Below are 21,297 nucleotides of genomic sequence, written 5' to 3'. Positions count from 1 at the left end.
ACTAAGTTAGGCATGCTGGTTCTCAAGAAAAAAATATATTGCTTCCATTGCTTGAAATTACGTGCGGTCTTAACCTTAAGGATAACATATTACAAATTTTTGTGCCACTGAATTCAGTTACTCTTTCGCCTGTACAATATAACACTTTGGTAAGTTAAGGTTTGCCTTTTAGAGTATGTCTTTACTGCGTGTTGGAAATGAAAAGACGTTACGAGGAATAGGAGAGCAGGGGCACATAATGTTGTCAACTGAAACTGATATCGTTTATGCTTGTTTCCAGAAGTATTGCTATATTTAGTCAAAAAAAAGAGAAAAGCCTGAACCTTTTATTATTCCTGAGCGAGCTGCTGGTAACAACCAAATAATTACAAGGCTTCGCGCAAGGGGTGGCGTCAAGAGTGTCACCTTTTGTGGTAAGATGACTTTTAAGGGGTCGTTTTTCTTTGTTAGACGCAATATAATGAGAACTGACAGACAATAATGCCAAGGAAAGTACAGGGGATGTTATATGTAGTAATTAGGATATAAATGTGAAGAAAGTAAAGTGGACGAAAAAACTTGCCGCCGGCAGAGCGCATAACTTGTGTAGAGGTCATTAAATATAAAATGAAATTGGGTTTGTGCTAACAAGAAAAAGCGGTGGCACAAAAATTTAGGAAAGAATTGAACAAGGGTGAAATTAGGACAGCAGCAGAGTATTTTTCTCGAGAGAAATGCAGCAAAAGCACCTCGCACGTAAGCACTGGCTGTTAACTTTGTTTGTCGAGTTTTGCTTTTAGAGTGAAATCAGAAAAAAAAAAGATCTCAGTTGCAGTAACACAGCGCCAGAGAATACAAGGGACCAGACAAAGAGGAACGACACGTGCGTTGGTTGCTCCGAAAGGTTTCCTGTCGCTGAACCAAGTAGCCCAAAAATACGTATTGAAAAGGCTTTAAGCATTTCAAAATATTGTGGAAAGTAAGAAAAAATGCGAAGCTTTGAAGGGTAGCAAAAATCTCTAAGAGCAAGCAAGGATATTTTTTACACGAGAGACTGCCCTTAGGCATAACATATTTACATGACAACACAAGAGATAAATAAAAACAGAAAGCACAGAGGGTTGATGTAACGAGGCAAAAATTGACCATATCTAGAACATGCATGAAATTAAGGCACATCGACTAGAAATCAGTAACGAATCACCAATGAGAACAAAACTAGTAAAAATGAAGACAGTTTTTTTTATCAAGAGCAACTCTTTGCTTTGCTGATTGGTGCATGATTGCCCGAAAGGTAAACAAATACTGACTGGAAGATGCTGCCTCACACAGAAGCACATCAGGGTAGCAGGAATGGTCTTGTCCAAAGTTGTCTTCGTGATGATGCTTCCCTTGTTCGCCGACTGCTTGTCGGCTAAGGTTGGTCCTTGTGAAAAGAGGCCAATGGAATTCAAATTTGTGGCATCAACTACTTGTGGCCATCGTGCTGCACGCGTGTGAGACAGCGTGCGGAGCAATGTAGTCAGTGCGCTCTCTAAAACGTCCCTCGCGAAGGAGACCGCGCAATGAAAACAAATAACGTGACAGTTTTGTCCATATCCACACCTTCATCTTCAATGTCTCCCTCTGCGAGTCCGATGGCCTTTAGGTGCCCTGGTGTCGCCACAGAGAGAGCAGCCGTGTCACCGATCGCTTCGTGGAATCCTGTAGACATGTGAGAACCGTCATGCCGATTTAAAATTTAGAAACCTTCATCTTTACGAGCGGGTCTACATAAGTTGGAAGACACAACGCGAATGTTCGCCTGCAGTCATATTCACGTTTTGCTACACATTGTCACTTGAGCAAAAGAAAAGCACGAACACAAAACGCAAATGCAAGTAAATTGGTGCTGCTATGAAAATGTTCTCAATTACAATCAATTAAGCGAATATGATTTTTAAATGCGCGCACGTGGAAATTGTATGAGCAACTGGCGCTTTGTGCATCGAATGTGGTGACATCAGTCAGAGTTTGCATGCTATGGACAATTTTAGAAGAAAAAAATCTGAAGTTCACATCAGTCGGAGCAAAATTTTCGGGGTAAGCCTTAAAGGAGTTACGAACCACCCCTCGGGTTTGGTGAAAAAACATGCCCTGCGGAGAGCATACACTGCTATGAGCAGCTCAGCCAGACCTTGCAGTCGTGCAAGGTTTGACTGAGACGACGACAAGGACGCTCAATAACGGTTTTTTACTGGAAGTCTAGGCCATATTTGAGCTGACTATCTCACGAAATGGTCAAAGAACCAGTGGATTACTTTTCCTATGTATTACGTTGACACACATATCACAAAGGCGCCTACCTTATACAGGAGGCCTATAGGTAAGAACCACGACAAAAGCGATAAGAAAATAACCAAGGAAGCTTCCGATATGCCCACTCTCTTTGGCAGGTGTTCGTAACACTGTGCAATAAACAAAACATACTGACACTCACGCAGACCTCGGGTGATTCAACCATTGCTAGAGCGCACTCACTGCAAGTAAATCTTACTACGAAATCAACAAATAAAATAAAATAAATTAGGCATTTCGTACAATAGTTGAACAGGGATGAACCGCTACCATAGTCGCACAAAAAAGAGAGAGAGAGAACAAGGTCACGTGAGATACCCCTACGGGTGAATGATGCTACGTTACATTAGGAATTACATCGTTAACTGACAGCATTACACGAGCCGTGTATCTGTTATCTTTCTTATTGCTGTGCTCGCTGTGACCACATTAGTAGAATCATAGGTCGTTCGTACAGACGCGCTGGGTAACTTCAACAAAGTTAAGTGCAGTGATTGCGGAAGTTTTACGCGCCAAAACCACAATATCGATGTGAGGGGCGCCCTTGTGGAGGACTTAGCAAGTTTCGACCGCCTGGGACGCGTTAATGCGCGCCTAAACCTAAGTACACAGACCTCTAGCATTTCGCCTCCATTTAAATGCGACAGCCGCGGCCGGGATCAAACCGTGTCTTTCGGGTCGGCTGCCGAGCACCGTGATATCCGCACCACCGCGGCGGCTGCCATTAAAGTTTAACAAGCACGGCGGTGCAGTGGAGGAGATGTATAGTCACCCGGGTTGGCGCCATCTCTGAAGTACATTGGTTGCTTGGCGTATTTAAGGAAATATTCCGCATGTCCCATTTCGTGGTGAATAATTAGGAGGTTGTTCATGTCTACTTCGGCGCATTCCTTGATTCTGGAAAACGAATGAATGAATGTTAGCCTTCTGTTAACCATTTAGTGCCACGAGACGCGGATAACGTGTAGCTGACTAGAAATTTCTCCTTTAATGATAGTTGTTGGCTATCGGTCCACAAACGTTATGTGCCAGGCATCACGAAATAGAGTTCAAATAGTTATACACTTCAGAACGTTTTTTTAAAGATGATTGGTCGAAAATCTTTTTTGTATTAAACCACCTAACCGTTCACGCACACGAGAGGTTACAACAAGTGGACCAAATCAAACACAGCCGCAGTACATAAAAGTGTACACTAAATATAAAAAACATCTATACACGGAAAATGTACATTTGCGCAGTTATCAATTAAGTGACGAGTCAAACTAACGTGTTATGATGGGCATTGTTGGCGCCATGATAGTTATGACATACGATGTCTTTTGTGGTCCTACTTGGTTAACACTCCATACTTGGTTCAGTGTAAGTGTTCGCATGAGTTGATTTTCTTTTTAACGCGATAGCGTTAAAGAGCTCGTGTCGCAGAAATTCCGCTGTCGGCGTCGGCACCGTTGGTTGTGAGCGAAAAATCATCATCTTGTCCGTGACCGAAAAATCGAAAAAGCTGCAAATAAAATAAATAATAAAGATATTGGGTCCAGGTGAGAATCGAACCCAGGCCGTCTGCGTGGCAAGCAGGTGTTCTACCACACAGCCACGCCTCTGCTTGGAGCAGCACTGAAAGTAACTTTCATGCTTCCCAAAACTACGCGTCCTGTATTGGCGGCGAGAACATACCGTGGCGCCGTCTGCCGGAATCCCTCTGTGACGTAGAAAACGGCATCACGCGGTACCGAGTGCGCGGAGTGTTCGACGTCGCCAGTGTTCCGCCGCGCTTTTTCTCTTTTTGCAAGCGTTGAATGCACATGTATTAGCTGTGAAGCAATCAGTGTGTTTGCCAGCAAAGGTTTTTCGTGAGGCAACGCGCTGTCATCATCGCGCCGTGCACTCTCGGCGGAGCGAGTGCGCGCGGAGCCATGTACACCGAACGTGAAGAGGCCACTCTTGCAAAAGGTGAGTTATGCGATTTACCTAATAATGTGTAACTCGAAGCATCCTCGCATCTCGTGAGGCATCTTTAGTGAGGCAAGCGCGCCATCGCGCACCTATCTCTTGCTTTTGCGTGGAAGTTGCGCGGCCGAGACGTACCATTTCGATCGGCGCGGACTGCCGCGCACAATTCACGGCAACGTCTCGCCCTAGTTTTCAGCGCGTAATCAAATGGCCGAGTGCAAACGATGCTTCGACATTGGTTATTACGTTCGCGAGATCTTTCGTAAAGGTAGCCATAAGTTATTTTGCCACAATAACAGTAATGCACACAACAAATATATCTGTTACCGTGGTGAGGTAACAGATATATTTTAGTAAGTGGAAGTTCAGCCGCATATATATTTTTGTCTCCTTAATCCACGCTTCCGCTCCGTGTGCTTCTCTGCGAGGGGTACATTGACTGATGTGATATCATGCCAGCATGTGTGAATCGCTTGTTCGACTACTAATTACAATTACCGTATCTCGTTTTCAGTGACTCTGCCGGTCTCTGGCATCAACGAGTTCGTTGACCAGCAGTTCAGCACATCGCGGCTGCTAACAGAAGGAGAGGCAGTCTATAAGGCCGACCACGTCCGAACATGCAGCGTAAAAGAACAACATCGAGACAAAGTCACTCTCGCCGCCCTTGTGCCGAGTGCCTTCCGGCGACGCTCGGTGTGTTGTGGGCGGTCCAAAGGCTGGACAGGAAGCTTTTGCGACGACACTGCTTCGGGAACCAGGCACCATCTTTTCGAGCCTGGCGTGAATAAACGTCGTAAATTCCTATCTGTACAGTCACTGAAGGTCTCACGTAGTACTTACCGAACTAAAATATTTTAGCTCCAACGCAGTACACAAAATCTTCTTCGCGAAAGTGCTTGCTACACACGCGATAATGGATGCTGGGTTGCTTCCCCATTCGAAGCTTTATCAACCACGCATCTCGCTGCTTATTGGTATGCGTGGAAACTCACACCGGGCTCGGTCGAATACGTTCGGCACTGCGGCACAGAGCAATAGACCATGCTGAAGAAAAAACAAAGCTTCAACCTCGGGCATGAGATGCAGCGAGCAGCGTTGGCAAAGCTTTCGGCGGCAAAGGAGAGTCACGTGATGGCGTTTTCCACGTCACAGCGATAGCAGCGCTGGTCTCTCCTGTGGTGGCCCTCGAGGCCAATACAGGTGTCACAGTACGAGATGCAATATCACAGTAATATTGCGTGGTACAAGCGTACATTGCCATCGGGCGTCACACGATGTCAACATCATAACGACTTTGTGGTCTAAAGACAGCCACCCCTTACAGAAGGCACATTACTGCGCGTATTCCTTTAAGACCACGTAGTGGGTGCATCGCAACTTCGAAAAAGTTTCTCGCGCATAATTGCTCCTGGTTTAAAGCATGCTACCCATTACATAAGGCACACACCTTAGTGCGCGCATTCTGTTAAACACTCGTAGTGTTCGAAGTGCGCACTAGGGGCAGGATATCCCTATCGCGTTCAACTCTTAAAGGCGAAGCTTAAGCGTCCCCCCAAGTTTTCTTTAACTCGAACCACTGACGAAACGCGAAAAAGCGCAGCACTAAAGTAGCATCGCTATTTATTTCGGCCTTGTGTTCCTCGTGACATTAGAATCGAACCTTGGTTCGAACGCACACTCGCACGCACATGCACACTTCCGTAAAAGTAATAATAATAGCTGTTCACGCTTAACGTCCCAAACCCACGATATGATTATGAGAGACACCGCAGTGGAGGGCTTTTCGCCTCCATCAAAAATGCGGTCGGCGCGGCCGGGATTCGATCCCGCGACCTTCGGGTTCCGTAAAAGTAGGACGTGTTAAAATATTCACCTCACATCGCCGTTGTGGCAGAAATCCCAGGCGGAAGCATGACAGATAATTTCTCTGTCAAGCGGCTTAGTGAATACGGACTTCTCCCAAAAGCTGTTCGGCATTCCAGGAAGACCCAACGACGTGAAGAAGTCCTCTGCGATCTTAAACATGTCGGCGACTGATATATTCTGTGGGCATAGAATGATATAACCCGTATGTCTTCAAAAGCAAAATAACTTAAGCTGTAGCTATAAGTATACAGCTGTTATATAATGCCCAAAAATTTACCCTAACTGCTATAAAGTGCTTTGCTAAGTTGGAAGATAGGCAAGCAAGGAAGAACGGTTACGTCCGCTTGAAGTTTCCACACCAGCTCACCGTGACGTTATGGAATTTGAAGATGTATGTTCGGGACCATACTCGGATACAATCTAAGAAAAAATGTCAGCTCGATCCAGAACCATCGCTGTCCCTCCCACAGAGAATTTACACAAATGCTCCGTCCAATAGCGCTTACTTATTTTCGCGACGTCAGGCACTTCTTAAGTGTTTCGGATGGTTGGCTTTCACATACAGACACATGTTTGGGTCATTGGTTTTAAGTCGGAAACTTGAACGTCCTAGTAAATTTCTTCAGGGATTCTGACACCGCTGTTCAGTCAAATCCAATGTCTTCGGCAGTAACGACAAACTTTTATTATTGATATGCTTAGTACTTGCAATCACCAATAAAAAGTACTTACTGTTCGAGCGGAAACCGACTGTCTTTCTCAGGTGAATAGCAAGCGCGCGATGGTTCTATGGGCCAAGCCTACATTTTTTTAGGTTATAACCGAGTATAGTTATTTTCTTTAGTAATAATGGCGGACCACATTTCGTTCAAGGGAACCGATGACTAAGCTTAGCAGTATTTAAGAATATTTATTAATGCAAAAGGGCCCAAATCAAAGAAATACTGAAATCGATGGTGTCAAACTAACATCATCGATTTCACCCTGACATAATCATCATCATCACCCTGTTATTGAAAAATGGAATGGACCATCTTCACAGATTGCTGAGTGAACTGATATAAAGACGTTTGAAGATTTGCTTGATAGCTACGTTCCCTGAAATTGATTGGATGGTATCTTGAATTTCTAAGTTTCGTGTGATGCCACTTGTTGATGACTTTGATATTTCGAATTTCTTTGTTATTGTTGTTGACATTTGATGCTCTATGAGTGTTTTTTACATATCAATTCTTATTTTATGTACTCCCTCGCTGTCATGACCCGCAAATGTGGGTTAACAGTATGTTCAAATAAAAATAAATGATAAATAAATACCGGTCTCACGCTTTAGTAGAAAAAGTGTAAAAGTATAAATAGAGCATTGTTCTTCAATTCCCCTAATGTTCAAGCTGTTGGCGTGACACTGAAGGAAGTGGGCGCTTGAAATCTTATGTGCCATGTCTAAACTGATTCAAAGTTTCTATTTAGCTTTCATTTCATGTGCATTATCCTAAGCCTTGTACAAAAGTTGAATGTTTTACTTAAGCTCGTGTGACATATTGCCACGCCCGCTTCTTCTTTTATTTTTATGTGTCCGAGTTTGACCAGCAAGGACGGTTATCAACGCTCGACGCTGGCCGCGAAGCAGTGTTCGAGAAGCTTCACGATTTTAGGAGATCGTTTTGTTAAGATTGCGCGCCGCACGCGAATGTTCCAGCTTTGTCGAGAGATAACGCCGCCACCAGCGATATTGCTGGAAAGTTCCATAGCGCCTGTATAAAAGCCGACGCGCTTGACCGCTTGTCAGTTGATCGACGGACGACGCCCTGTTCGCCGCTATCATTGTACAGCGTGTATTGCTGCAGTTCTAGTTCTCAGTTTCTCGGCCACAAGTTCGGCCAAATAAAGAGTTTCATCTCGGACGTGCTGACTGTTGTCTTCGTCCACGTCACGACCACGTGACATCTGGTGGAGGTGCTGCTTCTTCCATGATCCGGACGCCCCCGCGAAGCGCTGACCCAAGCCCAAGCCGCGAGGAGGACGACGGCAAAGAAAACCCGGATCGTCGAGCAAGCCGCAGGCAACAAGGTCTACCGCCAGAGCACGGGCCTCTACCTGAAAAGACCCGGCAAACAAAGATCCTGACCTCGACCACAGCGACGATGACAGACGCTGTGCCGCCCGCACCGATCCTTCTACGGACGCCCAAGGAGCCGCTAACCTTCCGCGGATCGTCGTTCGAAGACCCGGAAAGCTGGCTTGAAGCCTACGACCGAGTCGCCGTCTTTAATGCCTGGACCAGCGAAGACAAGCTACGGCATGTCTATTTCGCTTTGGAAGACGCCGCTCGGACCTGGTTCGAGAACCAAGAGCGAAGCCTGACAACGTGGGACATTTTTCGCGACAGGTTCCTCACCACATTCACGAGCGTCGTCCGCAAAGAGAGGGCTGAGGCTCTGCTCGAGACCCGCGTGCAGATGCCGAACGAAAACGTGGCGCTCTTCACGGAAGAGATGACCAGGCTGTTTCGCCACGCAGACCCTACCATGCCCGAAGAAAAAAAAGTTCGCCTTCTCATGTGAGGAGTTAAGCAGGAGCTCTTCGCTGGGCTCATGCGGAACCCACCCAAGACAGTCCAGGAATTTGTTTCCGAAGCCACAGCCATCGAGAAGACGCTGGAAATGCGAACCCGACAGTACAATCGCCGCGCATTCCAAGACAGCGCAGCAGTTCATGCCCTCGGCTCCGACGACTAGCGCGAAACGATCCGAGCCATCGTGCGAGAGGAGCTGCGAAAGCTCGCACCTTTTGCACAGCCCGAAGTGACGTCGATTGCGGACGTTGTACGCGAGGAAATCCAACAGTCACTGGGTGTTCCTCAGCCGGCACCGCCGCAGCTGCAAGCAATGAGCTATGCTGCTGCAGCCCGACGCAACGCCCCCCTCCTCGCCCACGTCAAGACGCCGCGCCGCACCAGCAGTTTCGCCGCCACCACCGACGTCATACCGCCCGCCAACCGGTCAGCGTACACGCCGAGGAAGACCGACGTTTGGCGCGCCCCCGACCATCGTCCACTCTGCCACCACTGCGGAGAAGCCGGCCACACCTACCGCCGCTGCCATTATCGACAGATGGGTATGCGTGGGTTCGCCGTCGACGCGCCGCGTCCACAGCAGGGTGATCGACCACGTGACATCGCCGACTATTTGGCTGGAGCGCAGTGGACCCCCCGAGGACCTTCCCGATCGCCGTCGCCAGGCCGCTACGCCTCTCCCCAACGCCGACCATACACTGGCCCAACCCGGGGCCGGTCACCTAGCCCGCATCCGGAAAACTAAGGGCAGCAACCGATGGAGGTGCGGTTGCTGTACGACGAAATACCGAAGACCCTCCGCCGCCGACGCCGCCGCCACGACGACGGCTTCAGGACACGACGCGAACCCCTGACGACGAAACCTCGCGGACCGAAGTAGACCTGACGACGCAACATGGAAGCAGCGCAACAAACCGACGTAGCCGTGACCCGACGCCACGACCTAACTGCAACGCAAGACGACGAACTAGCGACCTCGGCGTTCTTATCGACGGCCACAGCGTCACAGCCCTCGTCGACACCGGAGCCGACTATTCTGTCATCAGTGGACCGTTCGCCACGAAGCTGAAGAAAGTTAGGACAGCCTGGGAAGGCCCCGAAATCCGGACAGCTGGAGGTCACCTCGTAACACCGGAGGCAATCTGCACAGCGAGACTCACCATTAACAACCGGACTTATCCCGCGAACTTCGTAATCCTGCCGCGTTGCTCGAGAGATGTCATCCTTGGTATGGACTTCTTAGGCCTTCATGGTGCAATCATCGACCTGAGGTCTAAGTCAATAACACTGTCCACGGAAAAGGCACTACCGCCGCACACTCCGTCAAGAAAGCACGCCTTGAATGTGCTGGAAGACCAGGTCACCATTCCCCCTCGCTCCAGCGTCATCATTTCCGTTGGCACTCAGAAATCAGCAGACCTGGAAGGCGTTGTTGAAGGCGACCAGCACCACTTGATTAACCGCAAGATTTGCGTCGCAAGAGGAGTAGCAGAGCTGCGGGCAGGGAAAGCAACAGTTATGCTCACGAATTTCAGCTACGAGTACAAGCACGTGAGCAAAGGCACGACGGTCGCCTACATCGAAGAAAGCGTAGAAGCCAGCAATGCTTTCGGCCTCACCGATTCTCCCGAGCCTACTCCGACGAATAAAGCGCCGCAACCAGCTTTTGACATCAATCCCAGCCTTCAGAAGCACAAACAAGAACAGCTCAAAACCCTGCTCTTGCAATACAAGGACTGCTTTTCGTCGTCGTCAAGAATTAGGCAGACTCCCGTGGCAAAACATCGCATCATAACAGAGGAAAGCGCCAGACCACTCCGTCAGAGCCCGTACAGAGTTTCGACGCGAGAACGCGAGGCCGTGAAGAAACAGGTCGACGAAATGCTACGCGACGACATCATCCGGCCGTCGAAGAGTCCGTGGGCATCCCCGGTGGTGCTAGATAAGAAGAAGGATGGGACTCTACGTTTTTGCGTCGATTATCGTCGCCTGAACAAAGTCACGAAGAAGGACCTGTATCCCCTTCCCCGGATAGACGACAACTTGGATCGATTACACAACGCAAAGTACTTTTCGTCGATGGACCTCAAGACCGGTTACTGGCAAATAGAAGTCGACGAGAGAGACCGAGAAAAGACTGCTTTTATAACACCAGACGGCCTGTTCGAGTTCAAGGTCATGCCATTTGGTCTTTGCTCGGCACCTGCGACTTTTCAACGGGTTATGGATACAGTACTGGCCGGCTTGAAGTGGCCGACGTGCCTTGTGTACTTGGACGACGTCGTTGTGTTTTCCTCAAACTTCGACGAACACCTTCGGCGCCTTGAAGTTGTACTTCAAGCAATCAAGACCTCTGGACTCACTTTGAAGCCTGAAAAGTGCCGCTTCGCGTACGAGGAGCTCTTGTTCTTGGGTCACGTGATCAGCAAGGATAGTGTTCGCCCGGACCCGCGCAAAACAGCTGCCATCGCTGACTTCCCGACGCCCACCGACAAGAAGGCCGTACGCCGTTTTCTCGGCTTGTGCGCCTATTACAGACGTTTCGTCAAGGAATTTTCACGGATCGCCGAGCCACTGACGCAACTCACGAAGGCCGACGTCGAATTCAGGTGGGAAACGTCGCAAGTTCAAGCATTTCAAGAATTGAAACGACGCCTGCAGACGCCTCCCATACGAATACGCCGATACGGAAATCCATACCGACGCAAGCAGCGTAGGACTCGGCGCCGTCCTTGTGCAAAAGACCGACGGATTCGAAAGGGTCATCAGTTATGCTAGCCGGTCGCTATCAAAGGCAGAAATCAACTACTCCACAACAGAAAAGGAGTGCCTGGCCATCATCTGGGCTACATCGAAGTTTCGCCCCTACCTCTACGGCCGGCCCTTCAAAGTTGTGAGCGACCACCACGCCTTGTGTTGGCTAGCTAACTTGAAGGACCCTTCAGGTCGCCTCGCACGGTGGAGCCTACGACTTCAAGAATTTGACATAACCGTCGTTTACAAGTCCGGAAGAAAACACTCCGACGCTGACTGCCTGTCCCGCGCCCCCGTCGACCCACCGCCGCAGGACGACGTGAAGGATGACTGCTCCTTGGGAACCATAAGTGCCGAAGACTTCGCCGAACGACAGCGAGCGGACCCAGAACTCAGGGGCCTTGTGGAATACCTCGAGGGCAGGACCATCGTTGTTCCCAAGGTATTCACGCGAGGACTGACGTCGTTTTTCTTGCGCAACGGTGTTCTCCTTAAGAAGAACTTCTCGTCGCTTCGAGCCGATTTCCTTCTCGTAGTGTCCTCGACATTGCGACCAGAGGTCCTCCAGGCTCTGCATGACGACCCAACGTCTGGACACCTGGGTGTTTCTCGCACGCTCGCAAGAATACAGGAAAAGTACTACTGGCCGCGCCTTGTCGCCGATGTAACTCGCTACGTCAAGACCTGCCGGGACTGTCAGCGACGCAAGATACCGCCGACTAGGCCAGCCGGACTTCTGCAGCCTATCGAGCCACCTCGACGGCCGTACCAGCAAATTGGGATGGACTTACTGGGGCGGTTCCCGACGTCCAATACCGGAAACAAATGGATCGTCGTAGCTACCGACTACCTCACCCGCTACGCCGAGACAAGGGCCCTACCCAGAGGCAGTGCCGCCGAGGTAGCGAAGTTCTTCGTTGAGAACATCCTCCTGCGTCATGGCGCCCCAGAGGTCCTCATCACCGACAGAGGTACGGCGTTTACTGCTGCCCTAACTCAGGCAATACTGAGATACAGCCAAACAAGCCACCGCCGGACTACAGCGTACCACCCACAGACCAATGGCCTCAACGAGCGGCTAAACAAGACCATCGCCGACATGCTGGCCATGTATGTCGACGTCGAACACAAGACGTGGGATGCCATCCTTCCGTATGCGACCTTCGCATACAACACGGCCATACAAGAAACGACGCAAATGACGCCGTACAAGCTGGTCTACGGAAGGAGCCCGGCAACGACGCTCGACGCAATGCTACCAACCGCCACCGACGAAGAGGATCTCGACGTTGCCGCCTATTTACAACGCGCCGAAGAAGCTCGACAGCTCGCCCGCCTGCGCATCAAAAACCAGCAGAGGGTCGACAGCCGTCACTGTAATCTTCGACGCCGCCACATGGAGTACCAACCCGGTTACCGTGTGTGGGTCTGGACGCCGATACGCCGACGTGGGCTTAGTGAAAAACTTCTTCGGCGATACTTCGGCCCATACAAGGTGCTTCGACGTCACGGCGCTCTTGACTACGAGGTCGTCCCGGACGGCATTACGAACTCCCAGCGACGCCGCGCACGACCTGAAGTCGTCCATGTCGTGCGCCTTAAGCCGTTTTTTGCGCGTTAGCGAACCTGGGGACTCTACTTTTTCCTTTGTTATTGTAATTTGTTTGTGTATGCACTTGTTTTTTTCCTTTCCATGTTCTGTTGCAAGCATCGGGACGATGCTTTTTCAGAGGGGGACAATGCCACGCCCGCTTCTTCTTTTATTTTGATGTGTCCGAGTTTGACCAGCAAGGACGGTTATCAACGCTCGACGCTGGCCGCGAAGCAGTGTTCGAGAAGCTTCACGATTTTAGTAGATCGTTTTGTGAAGATTGCGCGCCGCACGCGAATGTTCCAACTTTGTCGAGAGATAACGCCGCCACCAGCGATATTGCTGGCGAGTTCCATAGCGCCTGTATAAAAGCCGACGCGCTTGACCGCTTGTCAGTTGATCGACGGACGACGCCCTGTTGGCCGCTATCATTGTACAGCGTGTATTGCTGTAGTTCTAGTTCTCAGTTTCTCGGCCACAAGTTCGGCCAAATAAACAGTTTCATCTCGGACGTGCTGACTGTTGTCTTCGTCCACGTCACGACCACGTGACAATATTTATTTTTGTAAGTCAGCAGCCACTTCTCTACTTCTGCATTGGGAGCCGCCGTGGCCGGTAACTGAACCCTCGTCCTCGAGCTTAGCAGTACAACCGGTGAAACACCCCAGCCACTATGCCGCTACAGCGGGTTTTGATGTTTAGTCTGGTATACCTGTTGCGAATAGCTCACTGAAAGTATACTAAATTGGTGTCTCTTCCGGTACGTTGCAAACAACGTACCCTGACCGTCTTGTTTGTTTAAAGACAAACATGTTTTTAAAGTGGCGCAGACGTAGCGATACTTTGCCTTCCACGTCTTCCAGCTTCATTACCGTTACTTTCTGTCAAGAGCGACCCCTGTCCGCTTTCCGACAAGTATTACCCGGCTACGTCACTGCAAAACGTATACTCACGTTTTCTGCCATAGCTGCAGTCACATTTAAAGCTGTTTTGTTCGGAAAAGGTTCTGTTGCCTCATACAAAGGAGCCCACCGTTGGGCGTGTATTGTCCCTGCAAGATGCACAAGTTGCGCGTTTTCTTTCTCAATTAAAAAGATGGCTGATCCCTCCGTCACAGGAATCGGTATAACACGAAAGTGAAACGTGTCGTCACAGAAGTATTTTATTGTATATAGTGCATGGTATATAAGAGCTGGTACAATGTCTACTGTTCTTTGGCAGATATAGCACCGCTTGATGTGGACGCATCGCACTCACGCAGACGCCTATAGTGGCACATCTCCCTACCGACGAATAACGCCCATGATCATGGTTTAACCCTTGCGGTAGCTGAAGTTCTTAACCTACACGTGGACACCGCATATGGTGAATCCCGCGCAAAGATGACATCAAAAAAATCACAGCATATCCACGGAGTGAATGATGATGAGTGGGCGAAGCTGCGGAGGTTCATCGGTAAACCGTGAATCTTCTGTGAATTCTGCCCAGTACATCATCACCGACGTGAGATCGGGCGCGTTTATACTAAAGGTTCGATGAGAGTTATGACGACTTGCAGCTCACTTTAATTTTACATGTACGCTGTGAATTTTCACTGTTTAGAAAACCATTGCTTTAGAAAACATGTGGCGTCTTTTCGTTTTTGCTTTAGCAACATCTGGCGTCTTTTCGTTTTGCTTTTAGAAAACATCTGGCGTCTTTCGTTGGTTTATTTCATCAATCAACGGCGTTTTGAACAAAATTTTTATTTTTTAATCACGCACAGGAGAAATCTTACCAGGCACTACCTTGGAGGTAAACAATGGCTGCTGATGGGAATGAGAGACAGAAGAAGTCGGCTTTTAGCTAACACTTACACTTCTACTTCTACTAACGTTTTCTACTGGAACATGCCAATGGCTGCTAATGGGGAATGAGAGACAGAAGAATTCGGCTTTTAGTTAACGCGCACGCTGCGATTTTTTTATTGTTCAACAACGCACAGGAGAAATCTCCCACCAGCACCACCTTGGAGGTCAAGATCTGGTACTAGCGTTACGACTGGTTACGCACTACGAGGGACGAACGGGTGCCGCTTTAAGGAGCTTCGCCCCTAAAAGCACATAATAAACACTGATACTCGATATGCACTCCTTCAAAGCGTCGTGAAATGCGAAAACACTACGCGCGTCGTGTCTTCCCTCTAGCACGGCCATCACTTCTCACAGGGCGAGCGGGGAACGCGGTGCGACAGCCGGGCGAGCGCCCGAGAGCTATTTTTAAATATGGATGGATGCTATGAGCGAGGCTTGTGCTAAAGCCGCCACCTCACGGTGTGTTAAAGCGTTGACGAAATTAAACTTGTATTGGAAACGCGCCCAATGGGACGGTCGTAGCAACGGCGCGTTTTTGTTTGTTTGTTTGATTCGGGCCTAGTGGCACAGATGTCACCGTCCCGTTGTAAAGGGGACGCTCATAGCATCCATCCATGCATCCTAGAGCACTGCGAGATGAAAGTGTGAAAGATAAAAGGCGCGTCCATGTAGTCTCCGTAATGTGTCTGGCGATAGCTCAGCAATAAATAAAAAAAGTCTGGCGATAGCTCAGTGGGCTAAACGCTCACCAGCCATCGTCGCGGACCGAGGGGTCATGGGTTCGAGTCCCGTCAACGGAACTTTTTCTTATGTTTTTTTCTTTGCCATCTGATGGCATTGATTTTGCTGACGTACTTCCGTGACGGAAATACGTCATTGAAGTCTTGGTGGTCCCCGGCATAAAACACTTTCGTGTTAAAATAAACTGCGTCACAGAGCGGGTCACGAGTGATGCCGTGTGGTGCTTCCTCCCCAACCCCCACTCCGAAATCGTCCACGATGTGGGAAGGCGCATACCGCAGCAGCCCTAATTATCGGCTGCATTTTGTTCTATGTGTGTAGTGTAATGCTGGAATAAACGTTGTGCAAACTTTCATATTTTGATCGCGATAATGCCAGGTTTATTTGTCTACCGCGCACTCACCGCACAGTTAGTCACCCCTTGCGGGAAGATGGGAAACCTAAGCATCTAAGAAGGTTCATGGTCAATTTTTATCAACTGTTATCCATTGACGTTCGCCTTACTACCGGTCTAAGGAAGCGAGCGTCTAAATATCGCCCTTATGTGTATGCGACCGTCCAGGCGGGGATACGAACTCGCTACTTCGCATATCGCATATCGATCGCATATGTCATAGCAGCTAAGAAAGACTGATGAGGAATCGAGAAAACGAAGACCAAGCTTGAGTAGCACTTTTTAAAAAAAGTAACATTAATATTGTCGGGCATACAGCGAGGTGGCACTGATTTTGAAGCGCTTTTTGGTATTACGCACAGAAGTTACCACTATCAGCTACGTTAAACCTAAGATTCCTTTCGAATGCAGTGCAGTTCACATTTACCGAGAAGTATTAAAGAAGTAGTGCCGCGGCAGACGCTGTATGATGTGTAATCTGATGGTGAGAGATAATTCGGGAACTATAGAATGAAGTCGCCGGGTTGGCTATTGTAATGAGTATCAGCGTATTAGAATGATCAACAACGTTGCTAAAAGTGTACTAAGGTGCACTCACTCAAAGTGACACTAATTGTGCTCGTCTAGCAGGAGTTTACTGCCCACTGGAATACATTACCTAGGAGGTGAGCCGGTATGGGACCATCCTCTTGTATCTTATCAGTACCGTATATCTCACGCAATCTAGTTCTGACGTACGCATGTAGTTGTATGTACAAGGGAGACAGTTGCTCCCAGAGCCCTTTTACGTTATCCTCGAAACCATCGTACTCGTAGGGGTTCTGCCATAGCCCACTGGCGTCCTTGAAGCCTGTAAACACGAAATGTAGACGTTCACTAAACGGTCAGAGCATTCATAATCGCATGGATAGGGTGCAGGATCTAGGGCTGACACCTGTGCGTAAACGATATTCGCATAAATTTGAAGAATTAAGCGAACTTGGCGGATTAGCGTGCTATCAGCACTCCAATACCGCAACGCACCCGAGACACCTGAAGAACACGGGACGATGAGTCTGCTGTAATTATACTGATTTTTAAGGCTAGAAACATTTCTTTAAAATAAATATATTCACATTTTCACAGTTATGTAGAAATGCGAGTTTGGCTATGCCAGGAAAATACCTGATTTACGGAGCAATGTAAATTATTCTTCCCTACTGATACTCCGTTTCATATATCGGGTGCAAACCTACGGAGGCTAGCAAGGCTTCTTGCAATAGATGCATTCGCAGCAAAAAGCAGTTCAATGATTTTACCACCAGTAATGTGACAATTTTTACGTTTTTAGACTGAGTAATAATTGAAGATACATTGTGCCTTACAAATAAACAAACCTCATTATTTATACGGTTGTGAATAGGCTGTTCTGCATCCCTTAGCGTCTCTTTGTTTTCGCATCGTGGCCTCCGCGATCAGTTTCGGCAGCGCGCAGCCGGAACCAATTGCAGAGGCCGAAACGACGAAATTCCACAGCGAGTCGCGCATACTAGCATATTTTGCTGACCGAACTCCTTGCCTAGCTTCCACAGCGTTACACCTGATGTATGAAATGATGAAATGAATAAATGATGTATGTATTCGATAAGGCAGTGAAACCTGAAAATGTTTTGCGTAGGCAAAGACCATTCGAATAAATAAAATCTACGACACATAACAATAATCGATGCAAACATTGACATAACGCATGTATCTGTAATATTTTGTTGTTTTTTCCCAATGGAAAGGGACGTGCCTGCCCGTTGCAGACACCACTGTTACCACGCGAACAACCGAGAGAAGCTCGGAGTAATATATACATCAGTAGAGCAACAAGGAAAGGTACTTCTAGAAACTTTCGTTTTAACAAACGGCAATTTACGCGTGGTGATAGTTGTGCTCGATGGTTGTTCATCGCTAGGTAAATCAGCGCAGCAGCCAACTAACCGAAGCTGAGGCACTAACGAAGGTCATGAGGTGGTGCACTTCTGACCCAGTAGTCGCGAAGTAATTCTTAAAGGGATATACTAAACGAAAACGTGAATAAATGTCAAAAGCATCGAAATTCGACTCGGAAGACGCGACTGTTCCGATAAACAGTGTTTATTTCACATATTTTGAACAGATGGTTGTCTTTGTGGAGGATTGTGAGCGCGCGGCGGCTGCGCGCCTATGCGCGCGTAGCTGTGCGGAGCTTCACGTCGACGGCCGTGACGTCAAGCGTGCCGGAAGCAGGAGCAGCAGTGACGGGCATCCGGTGCTCCATTTCTTGTCCTGCTATTTCCCTTTCTCCACTTCTCCTTTACATCCTGCCCTCCCCCTGCCACAAAGGCCCTGAGACGTGCCCTCACCCGGGAGCAATGTTCGCTGCCGATGCCGTTCGTACTATTTCGTACTGGTTATAGGTACCGTAGTAGATATTTGTATGGTTGGAGCGTAGCAGAGTGAGAGACGCGTACGATGGCTGGCGAGGAATGCATGGAGCACGATTGGCACACCCCTTTCTGGCGGGTTAAACTTAACTCTTGTAGTTCACGGCGCGGCCGATATATAGACGCGGCTGTTTGCGAAAAACGCACTAAATTCATTTTCTACGCTAGTTTATGCCTGCAAACAAGGTTGTCTCAGCCGATATCTGCACCCAAGCTTTCAATTGGGCTGAAAATCTCGGCGGCACAAATTTTGTTCAGTATCCCTTTAGGGTAGACAATTTTCTAAGTAGTACATGACGAATTTTGCGAATGAAGTGTTTACCGTTGAGCTTCGCTGCTTCGTTCAGGAGCTGAACGTAGCGGGTGAATTTCCCTTTTGCAGGCTTTCCAGACACTCTTCGCCACTCGTTCCAAACATGCAGCAATTCATTGTAGTTCCTCGAAGACGCCATTATGTCCTTGATCTCTGAGAGGATGCATGCGTAAAAGACATTTCAGCCAACATCGTGCAGCCTAATTCCCGAAGAAGAGAAAGGCGCGTTCTCAAGTCGCGGTAAATACCGAACATTTACCTTCGTCGAACGTGAGGGTGCAGTCGTTCGGATGACCACTTGTTTTTCGAGCGAAAGGACAAACTCTCGCCGATGCGTAGTTGCCTTGCATGTCGCTGATTATGCTCAATATCTATACGGTAGTCAAAATAAAGAGGCACGTTTGTAATGCAAGGATTCGTTGTGTTTCACATAGGGAGAGAAAGAAGAATAAAGGATAAGGCAGCGGGGTTACCCTTTACCAACAGCGGGATTAGGCAGCGGGATTAACTCGTGCTGAAAATGCTAAGCATTAGCTAGCTATTTCCGAGTGGAGACAAGTCTGTTAGCGCCCCGTGGTTAAACCCAATGTGAATATCGTCATTAGAACCATCTTCATCATTAAATAATTGATCCACTTTATAATCACTCTAGGACTGACAAATCCCGCTGCGGACTTCTATCACCAATTCCTTGCGTGAGCTGATCCCATCTGTTCCTTGCTAATTGGCCACTCTCACATCAAAACAACCACATAACCATGATGTTATTGTTCAAAGCCTTATGTAATTAATTTCTGCATTTCTGTTTTCGATGCTGCCGTCAACCGAATAAACGATGGGTTCTCAAACTCCATGGGTTCCGTGAAAGAGGACATCTTAGCGTTCCGCGAGCGGCCAGAACGAATGCAACCCGCTCCCGTTTTACCCCCATAAGCAACTAATTTATTTGTTTAGGCAAGCAAATTTGCATTGCATTTTGCATTTAACGAAGCCATCGCACGCCGCCTCCGCACATCGGGTGTCTGCGGATAGCGAGAGACCCACGTGCTAGCAGCACTAAAAACTTGTCGTCTAGTGCGCGCCATTAAACTTGCACGATTTGCGGACCCGTGTTGACAGAACCCGCGTAGCGCTGGTGTACCAGGGCTACGCGCGTTCTGTCAACACAGGTCCGCAAATCGCGCAAATCGTCCGCAAATCGCGCACCGGCATGAATTATAATTCATGCCCGTGAGTGTTCAGCCCAGTTCAGATGACATTAACGGCTACCTCGGCGCTTTATTCATGGCTCATGGCGCGTCGGCGATCACGTGGCACAGTTTTCATACATGGTGTTTTGCCACTGCTTTGTGTCGGTTTTGTAAGCAAAACGCGCAACGACCGCTTTGATACGCGTAAGAGGCGTCGCGTTGTGCCGGCTGTGGGCTACACGAGCATTTAGGCTTAGCTTTACGACCGGTGTACGACCGGCGGCTGGCATGCGTCCTTTTTTGTTTTGCAAAAAATAGAACAGGCCTTTGTACGTTCGGTGCCTCGTTTGCATCAAAACATCGCTTAAGCTGAGCGGTGCCTGAAGCATGCCGTATATGGTTGGCAGGCTCTTTACGCAACTTGCGGGAGGAATCGCACACCTCTGCATAATCGAGAGTTCTACATCAACGGCGATGGCCTTCGATATTAAAGAAAAGAAAACAGACCAACGCGGGCAGTGTTAATACCGTGGTTGCGCACGTCGAAAGGCGTTATCGCCTCCCCCCGCTTTCGATTGTCTTCATGCTCAAAAAAAAAAAAAAAGGTTCCGCGGCACTCTGAAAAAGCCATTGGGGTTGCCCAAGGCCAGCACGTTTGAGAACCACTGGAATAAGCAAAGCTTACAATGGGTGAAACGCAAACCGGTGTGACAACTGAGTACTGAAAACATGAGCAACTGTTATTAATTTAATACTTTTTAATAAATGTCAGTCTCAGAAAAAAATGAAACTGCTTACATTGCATTATTTCTTGCCTATTTTGTGAAATTTCTAGAAACAGCCAAGGCAACATTACACACTTTACGCATGTTTATGTGAGATGCTCTCTTAAACGGGCAAGCGAGTTTAGTAATTGGGACTTTGTTTCGTGCACTAACTTTTGGCTTCGAGAAATTTAGATGCTACATACGGCTTCATCACTAACGATTTATTAGATGTAAAGCATCTTATGACGGAGTTCAATCCGGTGGTGCTGGTGTGCGGAGTGACCACCCTTCCTTACTGCGCATGCGCAAACCCTCTCCACACACCTCTTGTCCACTCCTCCTCTCCTCCTTTCCCCTTCTCCGCCTCCCCTTCTCCTCCCTCTTCCCCCTCTTCCCTCCCCTTTCCACTTTGCCCCTCTCCACTCCCCTTCTGAAACGCGGGATCGACATGCCGAAACACTGCTTCGCATCGCCTCATGGTCCCCTTTAGCGGGAGATGGTGTGAATTTTTATCTATCTATAACACCGAAG

The 21,297-nt window shown here is 48.4% G+C and overlaps 1 protein-coding gene across 1 annotated transcript in view; it reads right to left on the bottom strand.

The window, feature by feature from the left end:
- LOC119395038 (angiotensin-converting enzyme-like) overlaps positions 1-21,297 on the bottom strand; it is a 36,570-nt gene that overhangs the window by 12,303 nt on the left and 2,970 nt on the right. Inside the window, exons 3-9 of the mRNA XM_037662330.2 lie at positions 19,069-19,180; positions 18,819-18,962; positions 16,705-16,896; positions 14,012-14,109; positions 6,146-6,315; positions 3,089-3,213; positions 1,585-1,683 (exon numbers count right to left, since the gene is read on the bottom strand). Coding sequence (XP_037518258.1) covers positions 1,585-1,683; positions 3,089-3,213; positions 6,146-6,315; positions 14,012-14,109; positions 16,705-16,896; positions 18,819-18,962; positions 19,069-19,180 — 940 coding nt within the window. The remainder of the gene's footprint in view (positions 1-1,584; positions 1,684-3,088; positions 3,214-6,145; positions 6,316-14,011; positions 14,110-16,704; positions 16,897-18,818; positions 18,963-19,068; positions 19,181-21,297) is intronic.

This window comes from Rhipicephalus sanguineus, chromosome 5 (genome assembly GCF_013339695.2).
Source record: "Rhipicephalus sanguineus isolate Rsan-2018 chromosome 5, BIME_Rsan_1.4, whole genome shotgun sequence".
Taxonomy (NCBI): Eukaryota; Metazoa; Arthropoda; class Arachnida; order Ixodida; family Ixodidae; genus Rhipicephalus; species Rhipicephalus sanguineus.
The sequence above is the reverse complement of the archived record's forward strand: the minus strand, read 5'-3'. Positions and strand labels throughout refer to the sequence as shown.